The sequence below is a fragment of the Eublepharis macularius genome, chromosome 4, assembly GCF_028583425.1.
Source record: "Eublepharis macularius isolate TG4126 chromosome 4, MPM_Emac_v1.0, whole genome shotgun sequence".
In the NCBI taxonomy this organism is placed as follows: domain Eukaryota; kingdom Metazoa; phylum Chordata; class Lepidosauria; order Squamata; family Eublepharidae; genus Eublepharis; species Eublepharis macularius.
Genome location: NC_072793.1, coordinates 108365935 through 108392434, shown reverse-complemented (window position 1 = coordinate 108392434; position 26500 = coordinate 108365935). Strand labels below are relative to the sequence as shown.

The 26500-nt window shown below is 43.3% G+C and overlaps 1 protein-coding gene across 3 annotated transcripts in view; it reads right to left on the bottom strand.

Annotated features, from left to right (window-relative positions):
* Window positions 1–10107: 10107 nt before the first annotated feature.
* ATG7 (autophagy related 7) overlaps window positions 10108–26500 on the bottom strand; it is a 149656-nt gene continuing 133263 nt past the window's right edge. For all 3 annotated transcript variants that reach the window (XM_054978494.1, XM_054978496.1, XM_054978497.1), the window contains one exon: window positions 10108–10390. In XM_054978494.1, coding sequence (XP_054834469.1) covers window positions 10358–10390 — 33 coding nt within the window. In that variant the 3' untranslated portion in view covers window positions 10108–10357. The remainder of the gene's footprint in view (window positions 10391–26500) is intronic.

Sequence of the window (26500 nt, the reverse complement as noted above, 5' to 3'; positions counted from 1 at the left end):
CTCTTAGAAAATCCCTGTTGGTTCATTACTGTAGATTCGAAGGATGCTTACTTTCATGTCCCAATAAATGTTTGTTACAGAAAATATCTCTGTTTCCAGTGCAGTTCTGAAAGCTACCAATACAAGGTCCTTTCTTTTGGCTGTTCCTCTGCCCCTTGGGTGTTCACCAAGGTTATGGCAGTAATGGTCGGCCACCTCAGGGAGAAGGGTTGCACTGTATTTCCTTATCTAGATGACTGGGCCAGTTCAGAATGTCTCTCATCACACCTCGTTAGTACTGTCAACCCTCCAGCAATTGGGTCTGAGGGTCAATTTGGAGAAGTATTCCTTGATTCCACAACAGAGGGTTACATTCATGGGAGCAGTGTTGGATTCCAAAATAGCTTGGGTTTTTCCCACCAAAGAAAGAATAACTCAGTTTCGAGTCACTCTGAACAAGATGTGCTTTTTCAGACACCAAAGTGCAAGAGAAATCCAAAAACTGTTATGTTTTATGGCCTCTCTGACACTAATAGTACCGTTTGCTAGACTTTGGCTCTGGCTGTTGCAAAATTTGTTTGTCAGGGTATTTCATCTGCACTACCAAAACCCATACAAGAGGATTATTCACAGATCCCTGTCATGATGGAACAACGAACAGAACCTAACGGTGGGGACCCCATTTGGTTCCAGTCCCATCCACCTCTCCAAATTACAGACGCCTACTGGAGGGCTTACTCCGGAGACAATCAGGTGAGGGGCCTCTGGTCTCAACACGAGTCCAAGTTACACATCAATCTTCTGGAGCTAAGGGCTATATGGTTTGCTCTGAAAGCCTTCCTCTACCTTGTCAGAAGCAAGAATGTTCAGATAACACTACTGCCATGCATTATCTGAACAAACAGGGGGGCACGGTCTCTGTCCCTCTCCCAAGAGTCCTCCCTAATTTGGGAATGGGCAATCCAGCATCAGGTTTTCCTCACAGCCATCCATACTGCTGGGAAAGACAACACTCTGGCAGATGCCTTGAGTTAGTCCAGAGACCTCAATTACATATGATCCATTCACATGGATTTTTCAACCCTTGTTCCTTTAGTGGGTGTTTCCCAACATAGACCTCTTTGCTACTTCACTCAACAAAAGGCACCCTCAATACTGCCCTCAAGCAGCCAAGGAAAACTCATCCCTGGGAGACTCCTTTCAGATATCCTCGTCAGGCAACCTACTCTATGCCTTCCCTCCTCTCCCTCTCGACTTTAACACTCAGCAAAATGATAAGGGAGAGGGCGTCAGCATTTGCAATTGTCCCTTATTGGCTGAGACAGGCTTGGTTCTGCACCCTGTCTAAAATGTCACACGGAAGGATGTACCGGTTTCCATTGTCACCAACCTTTCTTCAGGACAACATGGTTCTTTACCATGACTTAGACACACTGAAGCTGACGGCTTGTGTCCCCCCTGGAGTAGAATTTTCTTCCCCAATTAGGAACATACAGGCTCGAAAACCTTCCACCCAGAAGTCATACTCTGGCAAGTGGAAACATTTCTCCCTTTGGGTTTTTGAACAGGGCTTAGCCCCTTCTTCAACACCCTTGCCATCTGTTTTATACTATCTGGTTCTGTTAAAGAACCAAAGACTCTCTAACTCCTCTGTGAAGGTGGCCATTTCGGTCTATCATAAGTGTTTGAAAGGTAGGTCCCTCTTTTCTCAATCGGAATGCAAGTCATTCCTTAAGGGGTTAGCTAATGTTTACCCTCCAGTGTCTAAACCCACTCTCCAGTAGAGCTTGTCTTTGGTTTTAGCAACTCTCACTCATAAGCCTTTCGAGCCTCTTGCTACCAGTCCTCTCAAATTTCTCACAGCCAAGACGGCATTCTTAGAGGATATAACATCAGCTAGGAGGATGAGTGAACTGCAAGCCCTGAGGTACAATCCACCTTTCCTCAGAATGTTTGCAGATGAAGTGGTTCTCCACTTCCTACACAAAGTAATCTCTGCCTTCCACCTCAACCAAGACATTACTCTGACAGTGTTTTTTCCTTTGCCTTCTACAGAGGCTGACAAACTCCTGCATACATTGGACATCAAACGTGCACTCTGTTTTTACCTAGACAGGACTATTGCCTTCAGAAAGGACCCTAATCTATTTTTCTCGTTCGAGGATCCAAAAAAGGACAGAAAGTCACTCCTCAGTGACTCCAACTGGCTGGTGTGGCTCATTAAAGAGTGGTATAAGCAATCCAAACAATCTTGCCCTTTGAACATCAAGGCACATTCTACAAGGGCCCAATTTATCTTGTCAGCATTTAGCTTGGACGTTCCACTTGTGGACTGATGCAAGGCGGCCACCTGGTCAACACCATCCACCTTTATTAAGCACTATGCAATTGATGTAGGCTCTAGAAAGGATGCTGCAGTCAGCAAAGCAATTCTGAAGAGACTTTTTCAAAGAAGAACAACATGCCCACCTCCTAGGTAAGTTAGCTCGCTAATCTCCCATGTAGGACTGCACAGAAGACATGATGATGAAAACAGGGTTGCACATACCTGTAACTTGTTCATCAAGTGTTCTTCTGTGCAGGCATACATCTCTCCTCCTTTTCCTGTCGTGTGCTCTTTAAATATGCTAATTTTTCCTTCTTCACTGATGGCTTAGTGAACTGAAGGAGGGATCCGCTCGCCCCGCCTTTTATAGCTGTGCCCACTCAAAAAGTGCGTGAAAAGGCTGGGCGAGCGTCTTGTGCTTTTTGGAGCTTTGATACATCTGTGGTTGGCCTGCTCATGTGCAGTTCCATGTGTTCCTGCACAGAACAACACTCGATGAACAACAGTTACAGGTAGGTGCAATCCTGTTATTCTCAGCCTAAGAGGCTTATATCTGTGGTGATCAGTAAGTCTGTCTCTGGATAGATCTCTCTGCCTTTGATCCAGTACAAAGAGATGGTCCACCAACAAAGAGAATTCTATAGCTGCAGATTAGCTCTTAGTCTCAAGTGGCATTTGAGGGCAATTGACTGCTGGTGAGTAAGTAAGAACCATGTAAGTCCCTAGAGTGTGTTCACGCCCATGGAACTGTGGCAATGGCTGCAATCATGGATCCCAGAAGTTGGCTAGGAACATTAGGTCCCCTGAACTCATAGCAATGACCACATTTGCCCTTTCTTTAGCTCTGCTAATTTTCCTGGTAGGAGGAAGAGTCTCATGTGGACTGAATCCACAATTACTCCTAGGTGAGTCACCACCTCCGAAGGATTGAAATGGCTATTTTTGAGGTTGATGAGAAAGCCAGGCAACAGCAGATACTGGATAGTGGACTGTATATCCTGATAAGCCTTCTCTACTGAAGGAGATCTGATGAATAGTTCATCCAGGTAGGGGTGTACATGGATATCCTGGGACTGAGGCCTGCTATAAATAAGGGAAACCATCACCTTTGTGAACACCCTTGAGGCTGATGCCAGTTCAAATCCCTTCCCCAAGCAAAGTGTAGGCACTTCATGGGAGGGCGGGGCGGGATTGGAACATGCAAGTAGGCCTTCTTGATGTCTCTGGGTGCCATGAAGTCCTTTGCTACAATCACCTTTGCAATTTGTTTTAATGTCTCCATCTTGAATTTTTATATGCAAAAAATTGGTTGAGGGGTTTTAGGTCCAAAATGGCTCTTCAGCCCCATTTTATTTGGGAACAGCAAAAAAGATGCCTGAATGCTTTTGATGCAAAGAATCAGACTTTATGGCAGCAATTTTTAGGAGGTGACGGATGGCCTCTTGAGTACCATTTAGTTTTGCTGGATCCCTGGAACAAGGGGATTGTGTGGGAGGTAGATAAACTCAGTGGTGTTACCCTGTCTGATAATGTGTCATACTCAGTCATCCAACATGGATACTGACCAGTTCTGCCAGAAGAGTTGAAATCTGTCCCTGACTGGTTGAGACTTGGTATCAGGGATGCAGTGAGTAAGGTTTGTTGCCCCAGATGTCTGAGTTTTGACCCTGCAACGCCTGAGAGTTGGACTCAAAGGAAGATTTTGGCTTGGATCAGGTTGATCCTTCTATAGTGTGAACAAAATCTGGGGAGAGTCCTATAGCCATGAAAGGACTGGAGGCTGAACCCTTTCTGCTGCCTATCCTCGTTCTTGGAAGAAAAAGGCATGGCCTTTTTTTGCCCTTGGTATCTATGAGTATATCAACCAAGTTATTGCCTAACAGCTTAGGTCCTAAGAAAGGCCACATGGCTACATTAACCTTGGATGTGCCATCCACTGTCCAGTTTTTTTAGCTTTCTTGTCACAGCAGTAGAGGCAATAGCCTTTGAGGCAAAACTTCAGAGTCAAAGCTGGTATCAGCAATGGAACTGTGGCTCTCTCTGGCCTGGAGAGGTAGCCAGTAAGTTTCCCTTAGTAGTTTATGAAAACACATGATGAGTGAGGAGGCTGCAAAAACTCTAAAGGAGTGGGCCATTGCTTCATGAGCTCTACATAGGACTGCTTTGCTTTTTCTATTTGTGGAATCCTTTAAGAAACTTCCCCCCTTTTAGGTAAGGCTACACCTGAGGCCAGACTGGCCACCAGAGCATCCACAACATGAATTTTGAGGAGGCAAGAGACTTTGGGAGGGAAGGAGTTTCTTGGCATGCCCAATGAGGAACTGCTGGCCAGTTGGTTCAGCCCATTCCTCCTTGGCCTCTTTGATGAAAAGGTGAGGAAAGGGAAGGTAAAGCCCAAGGTTTGGGATGCACTGAACACTATCTCCATCATTCTCATCCACATCTAGCTCTGGATCCCTTTTTGGGATGGAGAGTTGCAGAATGTTTAGAGCCCTATAGAGTACGGGTGGCAACTCATTGTGAGAAAACAGCCTATGAGACTGAGGCGCCTCCTGAGGTGGCTGTTCCTCTGAAAGTTCCCCTTCCCCCCCCTCTCTCTCTCTGAGTCGGATTCAGAGTGCTCAGAATCGGGGTTGCAGACCTCCTCCCCCAGCTGGGAAATTCTTGGAGAAACATCCTAGGGGTCTGGGGTGGATAGCCTTTTTTGCTCTGCTTTAGTAGGCCAAGGGGTTTTCCTGGTAACTTGAAATTGGCCTGCAAGAATGCCCTGGGCCCCCTGCATAGTCAATTTCTTAGGAGGAATCCAGGAGAAGGGGCATCTGAAGAGCTGTGCTTCTCTCTGCCCTGAGATTACTCTGTTCTGATCATCTCCTCATGAAAGAAATTGGTCAGGCACTCCTGAAAATATGGTGGGGCAGCAAATGCATCTGCCCCGCCCCCATCCCAAGGGGCCCAGGGAAACAAGATTAACCTATTCACTCACCACCTCCTGATCTGCCGGTGTGAGAGCCGCAGGGGCAGCAAAAGCTGATGCAGACTGCTTGCAGTGGCTGCAGCAGAGAGCTACAATTTTCCTGCTAAAACTGCAGCCAGCCTGAGTACTTTCAGCCTGTTATTCCATAGTTTTGCTTTCAGCAGTTAATTTGCTCCTCCGCTTTCGTTCAGGCTGGTCTTTTGGCATAAGGGCTCCAGGAAGCATGGTGGCTGTCTCCATTTCAGTTGATTGAAATGTAGATGGCATCGCTGCAGGAATTCGGGCAGCAAGTCACTATAATAGAGGTGGAGCAGAGCAGGCAAAGACCAAGAGATTCCCCCCACCCCCAATGTAGACATAGAAAGGGGGGGGAAACACATGTTGAAGCACACTAGGAAAGAAAAAACAACCCAAGGAGTGCTGGAAAGAAAAAAAGATCAAAAGGCAGTCAGAGCTCCAGCAGAGTCCGGCACTTGTAAGAAGGCAGGAAAAGAGTTGAAGAAAGGAGGGCGCCTCGCTCTCCTCAGAGGCGGGAAAGGAATGACCTAATATTCTGCCTCCGGGGATCATAGGAGAAGGAGTACCCAAGCATCAAGATGTCCTTTCCTCAAATGAGAAAGATGTTTTGGTAAAGGGATAGGGACTTTAGACTATACCACTTTGTACTGTCTGTTGTATGAATGCTCCTGCTAGTAATTTTGCATTATTTAACATATTATAGTTAATTGCTTATACTTTGTTGTTTAGTCCTGTATCAGATTCCTGCTTGCTTATGATTTGTTTCAGCATTGTTTTAAGCTCTGTATCAGATGTCTGTTTTCAAATGTTCTGCTATCAAATCGTTTATTGAATGTCCCAGCAGTAGATCATATTGACTTGCACTATGTAATCCACCTTGAACCTCAGTAAGAAAGGCAGAGTATAAATAATGTAAATAAAAAAATAAAAAATAAGTAAAATATGACATCTAGAGATGTTGTGTTTTTCCCTGGCATAAGACAAAGGGAACTTGTACCCTGGAAATCTTGTTGGTCTTTAAAGTACTACTGGACTCAAATCTTGTTCTTCCCCAAGACAAAGTAAACAGAGAGTATGGTCATCTGTCTGTGAGACTTAAGCTGCAGCCTGCACATTGATTGAAGAATGCTTTACAGCTATTTAAACTCGTTTTGAGCTTTTAGACTTATTTTGAGGAAGAGAGCATGGGCAGAAAACCCTCCAAACTTCTGAAGAACACAGAGTCAAATTCACAGAGGCTGGTGAAAAAATGCCTTACCTCCAAGAGTACAGAGATTTTGGAGCCATTTTTTTTTAATTGGCAAAAACAGACCTATCAGAAAACCCTTCTTTGTAGCAGCAGAGAGAAAACTGAGGGAGAGGCGCTGCTCTTCCCCCATTTCATGTTTAAAAAAGGAGGGGCACAAAACTGGCATGGAAGATGGGTGTATTTCATGTTTAGGACTTTTGTACTCTCCACAGCAGGCTAGTACATACACACACCCACACATGCTGACAAGGACACACACACACACACAGGGACCCATGTGGGATTGCACAGTGACCATAATGACAAACATGAGTCTTGCATGTGGAAGGTTCCAGATTCAATGCCTATCCTCTCCTCTATAAAAAGGCATTTCAGCAGGGATGGGAACACATCTTTGAGAGTCACTCCTAGTCACAACAGGTAGTATTGGGCTGGATAAACCAGCAGGCAGTATAAGGTGGCTTCATCTGAAAAAAGAATCAAGGTTACCTTGTACTCCAAGATGAGCAGAATTAAATGTTTGGAGCTAATACCACCAGCAGTATATTTAGTCCAAATACAGATGGCATCCAAGCAGTAAAGCTGTCCTGTGAAACAGGATTGCACTACTTTTAAAATTATCACATTCTCAAACTATTCAAGTAGCCCCAGATGAAGCTAGACATACCACTCTTTTACTTTCCACAGAGAAGTATCCTAAGTATAATGATTATGGCTGGTTTTCTAAGAGTTTTGTCCTCGCTTTAATTGAGAGCCAGTTTGGTGTAGCGGTTAAGAGCGTGGGACTCTAATCTGGAGAGCTGGGTTTGATTCCCCACTCCTTCACTTGAAGCCAGCTGGGTGACCCTGGGCTAGTCACAGTTCTCCGGAGCTCTCTCAGCCCCACCCACATCACAGGGTGTTTTGTTTTGGGGATAATGGCATACTTTGTAAACCAGTCTGAGTGGGCATTAATTTGTCCTGAAGGTGGGTATATAAATTGAATGTTGTTATTATTATTAATCTTGAGAAGTTGTGTTAGCAAAGACACACAAATTCAACCCACACTCATTCCATCCCCAAAGTTCAAAATTCAACTTCCTCCATTATACAGCTACAACAGCAGATGGGAGGATGACGTTAGAAGCCTGCTGTCCGCATATAGAAGGCAGTGCGCAATAGTGCTTGTAAGTTCTTTTAATATATATTTCATTCATTTGAATAAAAGGTTGCATTATGTCTCTTTCATTACGTACTTAAAACATTTTACAAAAAAATATTTTAAAAGCAAGCAAGCAAGAGTGCATAATGGTTTGTCAGAGGAAAGGGAAAAAACAAAATTTAAACAACAGAAAGTTTTTCAAATCACATTGGAGCCATTTCTCCACAACACAGACATCTGTGAAGCATATGTACAGGAAGCAAGTTCAGTCTTATACAACTCTAGGTTACTGGAATTACTAAGCAAGGAAACATCATGTTACCTTGTGCTTCAAATGTCATATATGGCTAAAGCTCAATGACAAAAACGTAATGGACAAATTCAGTCTTGGTAATTCAAGTGTCAAGGTAGACATTCATTGGAGAGTATTCCTGGGAGGTATCAAGATATTTGTGGCACTCAGCTATTCAAAGCTAGAGAATTTCAAAACAGAGTTTCCTGCTTCACTATCTACAAATGACGTCTATGATGGTGACTCAGAGTAAGCTGTAGAGTACTAATTTTTCCCAGTGTGACTTCCAGTCTGTCATCAGAGGAACTGAATTTCCTCAGCAAAGCATGTCTTAAAGTTATTATTCAATTAATTTCATTAGTTTAAATTAAAAGATTTCTTTTACATACAAATGAAAATTCGACTTCCCGTTTCAGTTTTTGTGTTCACTAAATGCAAGTCTATTCCTCAAATATATATACAAAGAGTTGCTGCAGCATAGTGGTTAAGTGGTTGGGATGCGAGTCAACACTCTGTTGGTTTGAATCCTACTACTGCCATGAGCTTAGTAGGTTGCCTTGAGTAAGCCACTCTTTTCAGCCCCAGCTCCCCAGCTGTACTGTGGCAATGATAATAACATTAATGTTGTTCACCACTCTGAGTGTGGCACTAATCTGTCTAGAAGAGTGGTATATAAGCACATTTTGTTGTTGTTATTATTTGTTTAACAACAGAAAATTTAGCCAATTCACCTATCGAAATTTTCTTGGAACAGGTTGGAACAGGTTGTGTCTTTTACAGTTACTTGGTAGGAAACATAAGATTAAATAAACTTTTCAATAGTAGTAAGAAGCAAACAAAACAAGGACATAGTTCAGCAAGCAATATGCATCACTAAAATAAATTATTAAACATAAAAGTGATATGCCATGGACTAGACTGGCTAATCTGAGCTCCTCTTCAGGTTTTTTTTTAAAAACAGTTTATATGTGACTTAAGAAAGTGTTTTTTCTAGATGGAAGGGTCTGAACATTTTGCTCAGCTTCTTATTGTCTAGATGATGGAGAGGCTGTGGAAATAGTGCTATTAAAACAGTAAATAAACAGAAAAAGGAGCATATTTCCTTACAACATGCACAAGTATCATATTTAAGATTTTAAAAGGGTGCATCACCCTTTTAGTAATCCATAAAATTATTTAAGAAAACAGAATCTAGGCATTGTTTGGCTGGTATCCAAAGCCCTATATTAAGTACACTCAGGGCTTGGTTGAGCCCTTCCCCCCAAAACCTTTTTATCTCTGAATGTCAAAAACCCACTGCTATATTTCAAACTGCTTTTCAAACTAAGTTTAAAAGAAAATAAATTCCCACATGACATTAGGTGGCAGGGGTGTGTTTCTGGTTGAGATACATATCCAAAGTTCCTTGGGGCACATGTAACAAGCTGTGCTGTTCTTTCAATTCAGATCAATGAAAATAGTTTGTCAAATGATCAATTATTGACCATTGTGTTATGTTTCTCATAGTTAAATGGCAAAATATATACAAAGCCTATGTTACTTTCCTTCAAACACAGACATGCTTACAATTGTTTAGATTCTGTTACCCATAAGTCTTAGAGTTGGGAAACCTTCAGATGAGAACCAATTTACAAATATTATGGGACTGGAGGCTGATTGCTGCCAGCTAACTGATAAAGTGTCTCATCATCTTCCTATTACATGCACAATATGAAACATATGAGATATGTATCTTATATCTCAAATTAGATACATGTTTTATCAACATGATCCCAGACTGCATCACTTTCAGCTGAGATACAATTCTACCTCCAGTCTTACAGGTCTCAGAATCTGCATATCTCTGCACAGATGACTACACAATACAAAATCAAAGTGGATTACAAAATAGCTAGACCATTTTGTCATATGTTTGATGCCCTAAATATCCAGGCCTCTTAAATTTCTCCCCCCTCCCCATAATGTGGCTAAATTCTGATTGTCCAACTCAGTAACAACCACACAGTTGTCCTAAGATCACAGGTATTTAAGAATGTATTCTTAAGGAAAATTCAAACTGGAGAAAAAAAGAAAAATTTTTACATTAAGAGACATTTTAAATATAAGATGTATTTAGAAACTGAAAAAATACAAAGAAGAATTTTAATTGTCATAGGTAAGCTGTATAAACACACAATAAAAAATAAGAGTTACAATCACAGTAGAAGTGCTTACGGAAATTGAGATACTGTCCCTCCTGATGAGACATATGGATTAATATATTTCTTTATATCTGCAACAATAAGAGTAAGCAAGCAATCATTAACTCATCAAATTACTGATAAAAAGACACCAATACAACCTAAAGGCGGCTGCCATTCACTTCATTAATTGGACCTTCAGAGTGTTTCGTCATCACTCATGTCCCAGATCTGTAATGAAAAAGAAAGGGAAAATGCCACTCATTATCTCAGACATACTTTGGTAGCTTTTACACAGCTGATGATTTAATGATAAATACAGAAGATATAAAGGTAGTAATTTTGAAGGAGAGAGACATTTTTTCCTGTGTAAAACATCCCATTCATTGATACAGAAGCAGAGGAGTTAGCCGTGTTAATCTGTAGTAGCAAAATCAAAAAGAGTCCAGTAGCACCTTTAAGACTAACCAACTTTATTGTAGCATAAGCTTTCGAGAATCACAGTTCTCTTCGTCAGATGCATGGAGGGCAAGAAGAAACTGGTCAGATATATAGGTGGAGAGGGGAGGAGTAGATGCAAACAGTAGCTTCTGATATGGAGATCAGTTCACTTCTGTTAAGGAAGTCAGTTACTTCTGATAATGAGATAACCATTCATAGTCTCTGTTCAATCCAAGCCTGACTGAGTCAAATTTACATATGAATTCCAATTCAGCAGCTTCCCGTTGGATTCTGTTCTTGAAAGGTTTCTGCTGAACTACAGTGACCTTTAAGTCCTTGATGGAATGTCCTGGTAGATTCCTAAAGGAACTAACAACAGAACACCACTGGTTGTCACCTATAGTTCCCAGCTCAAACCCATCCAACGTATCATCAGTGATCTACAACCCATCCTAGAAAATGATGCCTCTCTCTCAGAAGCCCTGGGTGGAAGACCTCTCCTTGCCTACAGACAGCCCCCCAACCTGAAATGACTTCTCACTTACAATCATGAATCAGCTAGCAGAGTCACCAGCACATGTACCAGGCCCTGCAACAGACCCAGATGCCAGCTCTGTCCTTATATCTACCCAGGAAATACAATTACAGGACCCAATGGCATCAACTACACTGTCTCTGGCTCTTACAACTGCTCATCCTCCAATGTGATATATGCCCTCATGTGCCAACAATGTCCATCTGCTCTGTACATTGGACAAACCAGCCAACCTCTGCGCAAAAGAATAAATGGACACAAATCTGACATTAAAAATGGCAACATCCAGAAACCAGTGGGAGAACACTTCAATCTACCATCAAGGACTTAAAGGTCACTGTAGTTCAACAGAAACCTTTCAAAAACAAAATCCAACGGGAAGCTGCTGAACTGGAATTCATATGTAAATTTGACTCAGGCTGGGATTGAACAGAGACTATGAATGGTTATCATTATCAGAAGTAACTGACTTCCTTAACAGAAGCAAACTGATCTCCATATCAGAAGCTACTGTTTGCATCTACTCCGCCCTCCCCTCTCCACCTATATATCTGACCAGTTTCTTCTTGCCCTCCATGCATCTGATGAAGAGAACTGTGATTCTCGAAAGCTTATGCTACAATAAAGTTGGTTAGTCTTAAAGATGCTACTGGACACTTTTTGATATTGATACAGAACTAACCAAACAGTTTAAACAAACAAAAATATCATCAGTACCAACACACATTATATTATGAATATACCCAAAGCTCTGGAGAATAATGCTCCTTAATCTTAGACAAAAGACTTTTCTAAATTTAAAAGCAAATGGTGATGAAAAGTCTGAAGGAAGTTTGTTGGAAAAGAAAATAATTGCAAAGATGCAAGGCTAGCCACCAGTGCCAATACAAGCGGCCAAATCAGGATCAAGGATGTGGAAATAAATGTAAAGACATTATCTGTAAATAGAAATTGAGGAAAGAGGCCTCTTTTTGGCTAAGTTTATTTTACTACGAACTCTTTTTACAGAGATCAAATTTGAAACTTTTCCTCTGTTCTCCTTGGTATGGAAAATACAACATAAAGGAGTATGGACTTGCCATGTTATTTCAAGCAAGCACTTTGAATAAAGATGCTAAACTCAGCAGCACTCTATAAATTAGGTATTTCTTATCTATAGCACAGACATGTCAGGTAGAAACAGATTCCCTGTAGGGTTTAAACAGCATGAATTCATTTTTCTGCTGAGGGGGCTGAAAAGCTGACACATTTCATGCATCTTTGGTTTGGGCAGTGATTTAACAATTGTTTCTGCTGGACTGGATTTTTTTGGGGGGGGAATAAAAAATGGAATTTTGTCAACAGAGAGAACTACAAGCATGATTCATCTGATCTTCCAGGCACATGCTTGGGTGAAAGCTCCAAATTGCCATCCTATTCTTAGATGGAACTGGATGAAGAATGATCTCATGATAGACTTCATTCTACCTCACCTCACAGAACACACAGAGAGCTGGAAAAACTGTGAAATGCAGAAGGGAATGGGAAGGGAAGATAATGCATTTTTCATGCTTTATACGTTTCTGCTAAGCTTTTGTAAGCTGTAGACAGGTACATCAATCATGTCAGTCTGTATACAAAATTATGTTCTGGGCAGTAATATAAATACAGAAATTTTATAACAGAATCTTATCTTAAACACTTTAAATAGGTGTAAGAGGCAGACACACTTTTGACAGTAATTTTGATGTATCTATATTTTTGTATAACATTTTCATACTACTTCCATACAAAATAATTTGCTTCACTCCAATAGAGTAGAGCTAGGGGTATTACACTTTGGCCATCTGGAACATATTCACTACTTTAACCACTTAATTCTTACATTTCCTACAAGAGTAAAGGGGTGATTGGACTTCAGCATTATTGATACTTATAATTTACCTGGCTGATCTTGCAACCTAATCAGAACTGCAACATCAGCCAGGTAAATTTCTTCCACATGTCTATGAAATTCCATTGTAACTTTAGCCTAATTGGTTCCCTAATAATGTAATGAAGCAAAACTGAAGCTTGAAAAGCTGATTTAGTAAAAAGAGCAAGAAGATATAGTTCTTCAGTTTAATTTTATATTTATATGGATATTTATTGATCTTCTTAACATTTTTGATAAGGTTAGGTATTTTAAGTGATGGATGAAAATGCATTTTTCAGAACCTTCTTGCCGCCAATGCTGTATTTGTAATTCTGGCAAGAGTCACCATTAACTTCTCTTGGCATGATTTTAATAGCCAGGATGGGCAAAGATCTAGCTTGCAGGTGATGATCTTCAAAACTTAAATAAATACATCAAAGAATATGTTCATATCAGTCAGAGAAATCAATCTGAAACTATCCATGTATTTATGATGTGGATGTTTCTGAAACGTTTGAAAGTTAACAGTTAACAGGACCATGACCCAAACTCTCAGGATTTACGTCACGATATAATCTACCTTGATGATTTAATCCAAAACCCCAGTAATGCCACCAGCCACCACTCAGTAAAGCCACCTGACCTTTGGTAATCAGGCCTGTCACTTAAGTAATTCAGTCATCCCACCTAGATCTTCCCCCCTGTTGCCTCACCTGGTCACATCATCATCATCTTCATCCTTATAATAATTTTTGGACATTTCAACTACCTTTACAAAAAAACCAAATTCACTAATAGGAAGCTGGATCTTGCACTTTTGGTTCAATGACACTGCAGATCCTAGTTTTGCACTGAAATTGTCTAATCAGAGATCCTCCACTGGACCCTAGGTAAACTTAAGTGGATTAGAAGGACATCTCAGTGAAGTCAAATGTAGACAGTTCCCCTAAGAACTTTCTTCTAGCACCATAAGCACAAAATCACAGAACTCTTCTTCAAGACAGGAAGAGTACGTTTTCCTCTTCCCCCATGCTACTCCACACTCCAAATGTAACCTTCCATGTCTTTCTACTTGCTTCCTGGTCCCTAGTTCCTCCATCTCCCATTTGTGGTCTGCTATACTGCCAGCCAGTCCTTATTACTTATATCTTATTGTATACTTTCCCCCTTCTGTAATAATATATTTATGACAATAAGAATTAGGGTTGTCAATCTTGGGATGGGAAATTCCTGGAGGCAAAGCCTAGAAAGGGATGTGAAGCTATCCCTTCTGGGAGAACTCTGGGCCTAAGAGCAATTGTTATAATAACAACAATTGAAATGACAATAGTAACAATACAAAATGAAACTTTGTGAGGCCTTTCAGATGTTGGCTCCAGAGTCAGTGATTCTCTCCACATCTTTCTTTTATAGAAGTGAGTGAACGAATAAGAATTCATTTGTGCTAAATTTCAATAAGATTATTATTGATTGCATTACCAGTCAATACATACACACAACAAATTAACTGAACATCTAGTCATGACTTGCTCTTACACTTTATGTAGGAAATACTGCATTTGCAGCTCTCTTCTTGGTACTCATTTAACTCTATTAATGTACATTATTTACATGTTCATCTGCTAGGATGTTTGTAAATCAAAGGCTTACTTATACAGAAAGCATCCAAGCTCAAAGAAAGAATGCTGAACTTCTTTTTCCTTCATAGCTTTTTGTTTTCAAAAAAGAAAAAAAAGAAGCTTGGAAGGAGGAAGAAGATATTGGTTTATTCCTACTTCTTGTGAAAGGCTGTGTGGCTGATGACGTAAACTCTCATGGGACAACTATTCAAACAAAAAAAAAAACAACCGTAAATTTTTACTAAGTGCTGTACAAAACTTTGTAGGAAAAACAAGTTCCTGAAACAGCAGCTTATAGTCTAAAAGGCAAGACACAAATGAAGCAGGTAATGGCCACAATGAATATAAAACATGTCACAATAAGTGACAGTTATATACCAAGTAAATGAATGAAAAACAACAGCTAGAAGGAATTTTTGTTTACTGTAATTCTTTTATAGAAGCATATAAGTTGTCTTAGGTACCAATACTGGTAGAGAGACAGGGTATAGATCAGGAGTGGGCAATCTTTACACAGATACTGAACAACGGCCACCAGACTATTTTGCTCAGTTCGGAAGCAAGGGACTAAAGTAAGCTTCTAAGTAGAGATGGGCATGAACTGAAATACGAACCAAAGTTCATGACAAACCGGGCCAGTTCGTGGTTCATGAACCAGCGGTTCGTCAGAGCCCATTTCTGACTAACTGTCACAAACTTTAGGCTGGTTCATTTTTGGGTTCGTCACTGCAGACAGCCTGGTGTCAATCAATCAGTTTCTTAGGCAACAGGGGTTGGACTTCCTGCAGACCATCTACTGACCCGGAAGTGGCCTTCTGCTGGCCTAGAAGTGACCTTTTGCTGACCTGGAAGTGACGATTTGCTGACCTGGATGTGACGTTTTCACGAACCAAACAAACCAGTTGACACACTGGGGCAGGTTCGTGAAAGTTTGTGGTTTGTGAAATGCAACGAACCACAAACTGCAAAGTTCGTTTTTTTCTGGTTCATGCCCATCTCTACTTCTGAGGAACTGCTGCAGCTCAGCTTGCTCCAGTTCTCTCTGGCAAAGCATAACCTAATCTTTTCCTTCTCCCCTTTGTGTGCCATCACACTGGCATCTCTACCTTCACAAGTAGACAACTGTGGAAAGATAATTGCTCTGTACCCCTGCTAAGTATGTATTGTTCATATGATTAGTAGAGAGTACCTTACAGTTACAAATACACTTTGGTAATTTTACTCTGTGTAATTATCTTTATTATTCCACGGTGTTACATTAACTCAAATTACATATTCTGGATATGGTTTATTATTATTCCACCGTTCATACAAGGTCTTGGCTTTTTCTCTGCTGAGCTGTCTTTTGAGGACCTTTTCCTTCTTTTTGCCTTTTCATCAATACAGGTTTAACATAACTATGGCTGAAGTCCTCCTACACACACTTACTTGTATGGTGACACTGAATTCCACAAAACCTACAAAGATTTGGGTTGTAAATCTGTGAGTGCATTATTTCTTTGCAGCCTGCTTCACAGATACAAGGGAATGAAGCGACTGGAAAAAGTACAGAGAAGGGCAACTAAAATGATTAAAGGGTTGGAACACTTTCCCTATGAGGAAAGATTGAGGCGCTTGGGGCTCTTTAGCCTGGAGAAAAGACGACTGAGGGGAGACATGATAGAGGTTTACAAGATAATGCACGGGTTAGAGAAGGTAGAGAAAGATGTGTTTTTCTCCCTTTCTCACAATACAAGAACTCGTGGGCACTCTATGAAATTATTGAGCAGTCGGGTTAGAACAGATAGAAGAAAATACTACTTTACACAAAGGGTGATAAACACATGGAATTCGTTGCCACAGGAGGTGGTGGCAGCTACAAGCATTGCCAGCTTCAAGAGGGGACTGGACAAATATATGGAGCAGAGGTCCATCAGTGGCTATTAGCCACAGGAGATAGATGGTATTCTCTTTGTGGGGAGGTGGTGCTCTGTTGTCTTGGTGCTGGAAGGAAGGCAGTGGGAGGGCTTCTGGTGTCCTGGCCTCACTGACAGTCCTTTAGATGGCACTGGATTTCTAGCCACTGTGTGTGACAGAATGTTGGACTGGATGGGCCACTGGCCTGATCCAACATGGCTTTGCTTATGCTTATGTTCTTAAGCGACAATTAAATGTCAGCGGCCCAAGGAAACAGAATCAACTGCAGTGAGTCAATGTGAAAGCTTGGAGGATTATACTGTTAAAAACCTCCTGTTAACAGAAAACCAGGACAGCAAGCAAAGAAAAGGGGCATGTTAGTTTCCTGTACCACTACTGTATTTGTTTTCTATTTCCTGGGTGTTTTTATGCAAAGGAACATTCAGAGCTGGAATCCCTCCAACTGCAGTCTCAACTGGCCCATTCCACTATACCACCTAATGGTTCGCTCACTCCTTCTCTTGCATGTGTGAACCAAGCCTGAAGCTGAAATTCTGTTGATAATTAATGTGAAGCAAACCCCTCTTGAAGTCAGAGAGAATGATTTCTAAACAAACTACAGAAATGATCTGAGTGCAAGACTATTAACAAAGTCTGTCAGTAGTTTCAGGCTACAAAAATCAGTCTGAGACATTTTATTTTAAAGAAGAATATGTCATGGCTTGTTGCTGCCGCCACTGGGCGGGGCCCCAGCTGGGCCAGCCCTGACATCAGAGGGGCGCCAGGGATACTGCAGGACCCTGCTCTGTGGAAGGAGGGGCGGTATACATCACCCAGACTCCCTCTCAGTCCACTCGCTGGCCTGCTCAACCTGGCCTGCTTACCCTCTGCGTCCTCCATCATCTCCTCCTCCTAGAACTCTCCTCCAAGCCTCCACTCTCACACTGCTCTGCTCTCACTCCACACCATCACTCCTTACTCACACCCACCACCTCAGAGCTCTTCCTAGCCACCTTATATAGGGTTTCCTTTCCCCGCCCCTCCCTCCTTCTAGGCTTGTTCCCTCTCCTGACTTGGCCCAGCTGTGCCTTCCCTCAGGTGTTTCCCTCCTACCACTAATCCCTTGTTGGCTTCCTTGCCTTGCTGGCAGGGTGGGGCTGAATGCGAGCCATCCCCAGCTGAGGTCTCCTTGGCCTTGCTCACGAGGAGCTGCCCCAGCCAGCTTCCGTGCTGCTGAGCATGCCTGGCCTTGCTCGCGAGGAGCTGCCCTGGCCAGCTTCTGGGCTGCCTGCTCATTGATGCTGGGCGGGGCTACCCATCTCCTCCCCCAGAATGCCTGTGGCAGCTCCACCTGGAGGGGCTTGGCTCCTAGCACCTCCTGAGCCATGCTGCTGTCCTCTAGCCAGGGTGTGGCTCTGGGCTGTCGTGGCTGTTTCTCCTCCTTGGCAGGTCAGGGCTCTGTCTGGGCTGTTGCTGGGTCCCTGTTCCCCTTGCCTTGGCCCTGTGCCTCTGTCCTGCTTAGCCCCCTCTCTTCCCCCTGGAGGGTGGAACTGGCTGGTCTCCCCCTGCTCCCCCCAGCCCTCTGAGGCTTGGGCCTTTCGCCTCTTCCCCCTGGAGTGGGCAGGTTCTGGACCTGGTTGCTGGCTGGGGTGGTAGGGCCACTGCCTCCCAGTTGCCTCCCACTGCTCCCTCCTGGCAAGTCTGGGGGCTGGGACCCAGACCCCGGACAGAATATAAACACAAGACAACGCAAAAGATTGATAACCAATGTGGTATAAGAGTTCGATTTAATATAGAACTGATAAGACTTGACTGAAAAGAACTCAACAAATATAGTGATGCACCTGAATGTAATTTTACATTTTCTTACCGATAGTCACGGAAGCAAAGTAATCCACAAGATTTCTTTAGCACCATAGTTTTACAAACATTACAATATTTTATTTTATGTATTTTATTTGTATCATATTTGTATTCTGCCCTCTCCGCAAGCGGACTCAGGGTGAATAACAACCTTAAAATCATTTTAAAACGTTCCATATTAAAATATCATATAAAAATAGCAGCACTCTTTTGCCTGGTGGCAACAATACAGCTAATAACCAACAATACAGCAATACAACTGGATATAGCAGCACAGCAACAGCAGCTGAAAAACAAACAGTGGTGGGCAACCTTCACAGGGAGAGGGGTAGATGTTGCATCCTCCAGCCAGTAGAAGCCCAACCTCAGCCATGAGCCTGGTGGAAAAACTGTCTTACAGGCCCAGCGGAAATAGTAAATCCTGCCTTCGGTTTCGTTTTCTCGGCCATGTCGGACGCTCCTCTCCGCAGGTCTGGGAGGAAGCGGCCGAGCAGCTTGACCGGGCGGCTGATCTGCGAAGATTAGCCCCCAAAACTCCCAGTGAGGGAGGCAGGGTCCGGAACGCAGCGGGAAGAGCCCCCTGAAATCGATGCAGGGGGTAAATTGCCCATTTGTTCCTACGGAGGCCGGCAGACGTGTGCGTCACCTCAAGTGCTGCCGGGCCATGGAAAACAGCAAAGAGCAGAACTAGGCAGAAGGCTGTAAGTAAGTGAATCCCTTCTGTTATTACAAGCGCACGCGAAGGAGTGGTGGGATCTGAAGCTAAGAAGGCTCGTTCTTCCCCCTCGCTGAATTTCAGAATTTGGTCGGCGGTCCCCCCCCCAAAAAAATGGCAGCGAAAAAGCAGAGTCCCGCTTTGGGCAAGTCAATCTCAGCTGCCCTGCAGGGGAAAGGAGAGTCGCTCGAGGACTTGGTGAAGAGGTCGGTTATCGAAGCCATAAAGCCCTTTGTTGACAAGCTGAATGAAACAGATCAAAGGGTGGGCTTAATTGAGAGCGAAGTGAAAACCATTAAGGAAGCAGCGGGGGGGGGCAGAGAAGTCTGCTCGGGAAAATGAGTCACTCGTGAGGGCAACGAATAAAGAGTTAAAGCTGGTGGAGAACCAGCAGATCGGGCTACAAGTGGAACGAACACAGACAATTTTGCGCATCCAGAATGTGAAAGAGGAGGAAAATGAGGATTTATGGGATCTGGCCTCGGAACTATTGGCAACACCCGCGAGGGCAACTAAAGAAGAGGTAAAAAGCGCCATTTTGGAAGTCCGTCGGGCTTCTTCAAAATATGCAACGAAGCGTCAGCTGCCTCGCGAGATCATCATCGATTTTTCATCTAAGAGGATCCGAGACACTATCCTATACAACTCATACAATGCAGATCTGGACTTTCTAGGTAATAAAGTTAAGATACTGAAGGACGTTCCATTTTTAGTTCGGAAAAGAAGATTTAAGTATAAAAAGTTTGCAGCTCTTCTGAGGAAACGTGGAATAAAGTATAAATGGCTATTTCCGGAAGGTATCTGGTTTAGTTACAAAGATCAAGCTTACAAGATAACATCAGAAGATCAACTAAGGGATTTTGAGGACAAAAATCAAGAATTTCAGCAAGACACCAAGCAAGAAGAAAAGGATTTGAAGTCTGAAGGGGGGGGGGGGAGGGAACGAGCACTGCGGTTGCAGTTGCTCAGAGAGAACTGCGTCCGAGGCCCGGGGGGGGGGGGGGAGGAAGACTTAATTTGGATTGTAATCTGTATTTTGCAAGGTCAACCACTCCATCAATATCTTACAAAGTTTTAATTTTTTAATAATGGCAGTATGAAGGGAAAGCATTATTTGTAGTGTAGTGTTGTTATATTTTGCTGTTTTTTTTCTTTCCTTCCCCTGCCCCCTTCTTTCCCTCTGTATTGTTAGTTAATGTAGGTAATAAAAATTAAAAAAAATTCAAAAAAAAAAAAAAGAAATAGTAAATCCTGCCGGGCCCTGGTCTCAGTAAACAGAGCGTTCCACCAGGTAGGAGCCCGGACTAAGAAAGCCCTGGCTCTAGTCGAGGCGAGGCCTCCTTGGGGCCATGGACCAATAACAGTTGTTTTTCTCCTGATTGGAGGGTCCTCTGGGGAATATACGGGGAGAGACGGTCCCTCAAGTACGCTGGCCCCAGTCCGCACAAGGCCTTATAGGTCAATACCAGAACCTTGAACCTGATCCGGTACTCCTCTGGCAACCAATGCAGCTTGCACAGTATTGGTGTAACATGCGCCCTATTTGGTGCTTTCATAATGAAGCGCGCTGCTGCATTTTGCACCAGCTGCAATCTCCGGGTCAGGCTCAAGGGTAGAGCAAGTTACAGTAGTCTAACCTAGAGATGACCATTGCCTGGATCACTGTAGTTAAGTCACAGGTAGACAGGTAGGGGACAAGTTGCTTGGTCTGCCGCAGGTGGAAAAAAGAAGACCTGACAACTGCTCTGACCTATGCCTCCATTTTCAGGGAGGCATCCAGGATCACCCCCAGACTCCTGACCCTCGGAACTGGCACAAGCTGTGCCCCATTGAGGGGTGGGAGCCGGAGTCCCAAACCCAGTCCCCTGTGGCTCAACTACAGGACCTCTGTCTTTGTTGTGTTCAGTTTCAGTCGACTCTGTTTCAACCAATCAGTCACGGCTGCAAACACATGTTCCAGGACATCTGGGGCTGAGTCGGGCTGGCCATCCATCATCAGATACAGCTGGGTGTCATCTGCATATTGATGACACCCAAGCCCGAAACTTCACACCAACTGGGCAAGGGGGCGCATATAGATATTAAACAATAAAGGGGAGAGTACTGCCCCCTGCGGGACCCTGCACACCAATGGGTGACGGGGTAACAATTTCTCCCCAAGCGCCACCCTCTGTCCCTGACCGTGGAGAAAAGAGACAAGCCACTGTAAGGCAGTCCCTCGTATCCCCATATCGGCGAGGTGGCGAGTCAGAAGATCGTAATTGACTGTGTCAACATTGCTGACAAATCCAATAGTATCAGCAGCGCCAAACCGCCTTGATCCAGATGTCTGCAAAGGTCGTCCATGAGGGCGACCAGCAGCATCTCCATCCCATGTCCTGGCCGGAACCCAGACTGAAAGGGACTTAGGGCCAAGACATCCTTCAGGAAACCCTGTATCTGTTCCACCGCCACCTGCTCAATCACCTTTCCCAGAAATGGCAGGTTCAAAACTGGGCGATAATTGACCAGGTTGGTAGGGTCCAGTGATAGTTTCTTCAAGAGAGGTATCACCATGGCTTCCTTTAATGGCCAGGGAAAAACCGCGGTGCCCAAGGATGTGTTAACAATGGTCTCCAATTAGGACCATAGGCCATCAGCACTGGCCTTTACCAGCCATGATGGGCATGGGTCCAGGGGGCACATGGTGGGCCTAACTGATCGCAGGGTCCTGTCAATCTCCTCCCCAGAGAGTGGACTGAACTGATCAAATATTGACCCTAAAGACAGCCAAGGGGTCTCTAGTTCCTTTACTGTATCAACTGTAGCTGGCAAGTCACGGCCTCACAGCTAATGTCCGAATTCTGAATTTGACAGCCTCCCCCTGGGAGGGAAACCAGTGACTGAACCACATTGAACAATTTTGCTGGGCGTGAGCTAGCTGATGTGATGGAGGCTGTATAGAGCTCTTTCTTCACAGCCTTCACCGCCATCTCATAGGCTTTCATAAATGTCCTATAAGATGATCTTGCCTCTTCATCGTGAGATCGCCGCCACACTCGCTCAAGCCATCTTAGCTTCTGCTTCTTCTCTCAAAGCTCCTCTGTATACCAGGGAGCCCAACTTACATGGGGGCAAAGAGAGAGACAGGGAGCAATTTCGTTGATGGCTTCAGAGAGCCAGCATTGTCAGTCCTCCACCAGCTCATCTAACGAACTGCCGTGGAGCATAGGATCCCGCATAGCATTCTGGAATCCAATTGGATCCATAAGTCTCTGCAGGAGAATATAAGAACATATTATATAGTCAGCATAATGCAGCGTATGCTACAGATATGAGTCAGTACCGCAAAGGCTTCCAGTTGCTTATAAGCCAAACAGCTTGTTTTGGCTCTCAACAGGCTCTCCCCATATGGGACTTGCTTTGATATTTTTAAGCTATTATACAAATGCAATTACATTCATTTTATGGGATCAACAGGGACTAGAGAAAGAGCATACTAATCCCATTGTGAATGATGGTGTGAGAAGCTACTTTTTGTAATTGAAATATAGGGCTGCAAATATCTTTAGTGTGTTCCTGACATGTGTCTGTGCTGCAAAGCTGCAAAATGAATTTTCGCTATAAAACATTTCAATACAGCCAGCAGATAAGTAGCACAAGTAAGATTCCTGGCTCATGGAATGGTTTCTTAGTTTACCCTGAACTGCTACAGAAAGAAGGAACCCAGTGTTCTGAACAATCATGCATTACTTTATGACTGTTTAGCATAATAACTTTACCTGAAAAACAGCTATAAGAGTTGAGTTGTTTAGTTTACTCATCTGACTATTAAAGCAAGAAAACAGAGGCTAATTCAGCCCATACGGTTTGTTATAGTTAAACATATCTTGCACAATACAAAGATAACTGATTTATGTATGGAGCCATTCTTTGGAAAACTGTAAACATCTCATAATATCGAAAACTGGACAGTTTACATAGCTAAACTTTTGAAGTCACATTCCATAACTTTGTAAATATTATTACTATTTACTATTGAAGAAAACAACTCAATGTTGCATCACTTTGGAGCTCCTATGCATAGGCTTGGGCTGACCTTAGGAAACAGCCAAAATCTGTGCATGCCCTGTCACTGCCCTGGTGCAGTGGATCTAATCTCTGCTGTCATGATGGTCTTTGAAGGCAAATGCCTCAGAAGCACAGTGCAAAGTCAGGGATGTCCCCTGTCCAAGGAAAAGGAGAGGGGACCACTTATGTTATGCTGCCTATGTTAGGCAATGCGCCACACAGAGATTACAACAAACCAGTCATTTGTGCAACAAACTGTGGTTGGTCTATCAAACTAAGTTATACATCCTGGTTTGTCTGTTTCTTGCCTCTCTCTCACTTACCAGCAGGGACAACACCCTCTCTATAGTACTATCTGTGGTTTGTAATTTGCAACATGACAACAAACTGCTCAGTATAAGACATGATTAATATAGGATCATAGTTAATGTCTGAAATTGTAGGTAGTTTCCACTGCTTTGTTCTTTTTATACATTACATTGCTGTACTGTTTCTTTAACTGTTCTGGAAGGCTTTTTTAGTAAGGGAATAGGGTCATAGTAATGGGTTATAGCCAGTCAGCTTTTCCAAAGAATTTCACTCAATTCCTCTTCCTACTTCAGTCCCCTTTTCTCATGTTTTTATTACATATAGGATCCATGATCTATAGAGTAGCCTTTTTGGGGTTTCAAAGGAGACTTTGTCATGACGCCCTTGAAACAGCCTTCTGACCAGCTCAGTGACTCTGATTCAGAGGGCTCAGAGGACGAGACTGAGGAGCCAAGGCCAGGGAACCAGGAAGACCAGTGGGATCAGGGAGGGCCTGATGCTGCAGTGGCACCTGCCAACCATGCCAGCAGCACCAGTGGCCACCAATCTCAAAGATAACTACTAGGCCTCCGACAGCCAGAATGTAAATACAGCCTGGGATTGTAGCCTCTCAGGACCCATTCCTATTCTGCAAGAGTGGCATAGGCAGAAGACCAGGGTTGAGACAGAACAAAGTGCCAGACTAGCAGCATGCAATCCCAGTAGGGTTTCCCAGGTCCCTATACCTTTCTGACGGGAGATAAGGGGACCCAGTACTTAGCGGGAATGCATGCATGCTAAGTATGTTCCTGGAGTGCCTGCCAGTAGCTGGTGATCTCCGGGCAGTTGGAAACCTCCTGTTGGTTGCCAGTGACTGGCAGGCAAGAAGGTAAACTGGCAGGCACCTGGGATCCCTAAATCTCAGCATGGACTGAGAACAGGGCTCTGAGAGTTGTGCTGCTTTACAGGCTCTGGGTCAGGGCACAGCTCAACACCTGCCAGCAGATGCAGCTCAGCCTGATTATCTCTCAACCTGTTTAGGCTGAGGCTTGGGAAGGCTGCATTGCTGGATCAACTGGTCCACTAGGTGCACGCCATGTGTACCAACTCCAAGTTCTAGTCTATGCACCTAAGGTTGGTCAGCCAAGCCAGTGGTCTTACTCCAGAAGAGCCCGGTCCTGAACAGCCTCCAGAGCACAAGACAGACATCTCCCTTTTTCACCAGCAGAAAAACTGGCTGGATCCAACCCAATGTCTGCGAATGTTTAGATAGTTTTCATTGCTTTGTTCTCTATATACACTGTTTTGTTTCATTGTTTGATTGCATTATTCTATTTTACTATATATAGTATACCGTTTAGCATGCTACCATGTGCTAATGTGTCCCATTTTATTTATTTATTTATTTATTTATTTATTTATTTATTTATTTATTTATTTATTTATTTATTTATTTATTTATTTATGGTTCGCCTTTCTTGCTCAGACTTTCACAACATAGGTCCATATAATCAATGCCTGGGACATTCAATAAAAAATACAATAGGGTAATGGTTGCAGACATTTGAAAACAAGCAGAAATCTCATACAGAGCTTAAAACAATGCTGAACACAAAAATAAGCTGACATATCACATGATACAGAACTATCCAATAGGAACACACTTACAGCAACAGGTAATACACAGTACTATAGTCTACAGTCCCTATCCCAATTCCAGCATATCTATCCAAACCATTTCCTTACACCACAGTGTTATTACCTATGCTAGCGTATACCCTTTACCGAAGAATGGTACACTCCTTCTATCTGGGATGGTCGTCTTCTTCCACCAAATGCACAGCTTCGGGAGGGACGCACATGGAGCGGTGAGGGAGGAAAGGGACACCCACCTAGCCAGCCAGATCAGCTGAATCAAACCTGGCGATCAATGGGGTGACAGATGTCGCAGCCAGATCACCCTCACAGCCTATTACCTATGCAAAAAAGCCCTCCTGTCCTGGATAGTTCAGTTTTGCATAGTTTGTGAAAGGAAAGCCAGTACAGTGGGAGCTTTCCTGACTTCTTCAGGCAGGTTATTCCATAAGCTGGGGGCCATCTCAGAGAACGCACATGTACAAGCAGCTATCAATTTTGCCCATCAGCAGGATAAAACCTGCAGAAGGCCCTGTTCAGATGAACAAAGTTGATGTGATGGAGCATAGGTTGAGAGGTCTTGTAGACATGAGGGACAAAGTTGGCTGTTGTGGGTTTTCCGGGCTGTATTGCCGTGGTCTTGGCATTGTAGTTCCTGACGTTTCGCCAGCAGCTGTGGCTGGCATCTTCAGAGGTGTAGCACCAAAAGACAGAGATCTCTCAGTTTCACAGTGTGGAAAAGATGTAGGTCATTTGTATCTACTCAGGAGGGGTGGGGTTGAGCTGAGTCATCCTGTAAGAGTTTCCCAGGGTGTGGAATGCTAATGGCGGGAGGCTTCACTGTATCCTGAGGAGGTTCTTTTGCATATGGATTGGTACTTGATGTGCTAATCTTCTCTGCAGGGCTATTGTCGGGGATAGAATGTTTTGTTAGCCTGGTGTTTTTCAGAACTGGAAACCATGCTCTGTTCATTCTTAAGGTTTCTTCTTTCCTGTTGAAGTTTTGCTTATGCTTGTGAATTTCAATGGCTTCCCTGTGCAGTCTGACAAAGTAGTTGGAAGTGTTGTCCAGTATTTTGGTGTCCTGGAATAAGATACTGTGCCCTGTTTGAGTTAGGCTATGTTCAGCCACTGCTGATTTTTCCGGTTGTCCAAGTCTGCAGTGTCTTTCATGTTCTTTTATTCTTGTCTGGATGCTACACTTTGTGGTCCCGATATAAAATTGTCTACAGCTGCAGGGTATACGGTATACTCCTGCAGAGGTGAGGGGGTCTCTACTGTCTTTTGCTGATCGTAGCATCTGTTGTATTTTTCGGGTGGGTCTGAATACTGCTTGAAGGTTATGCTTTTTCATAAGCTTTCCCATCTGATCAGTAATTCCTTTGATATATGGCAAAAACACTTT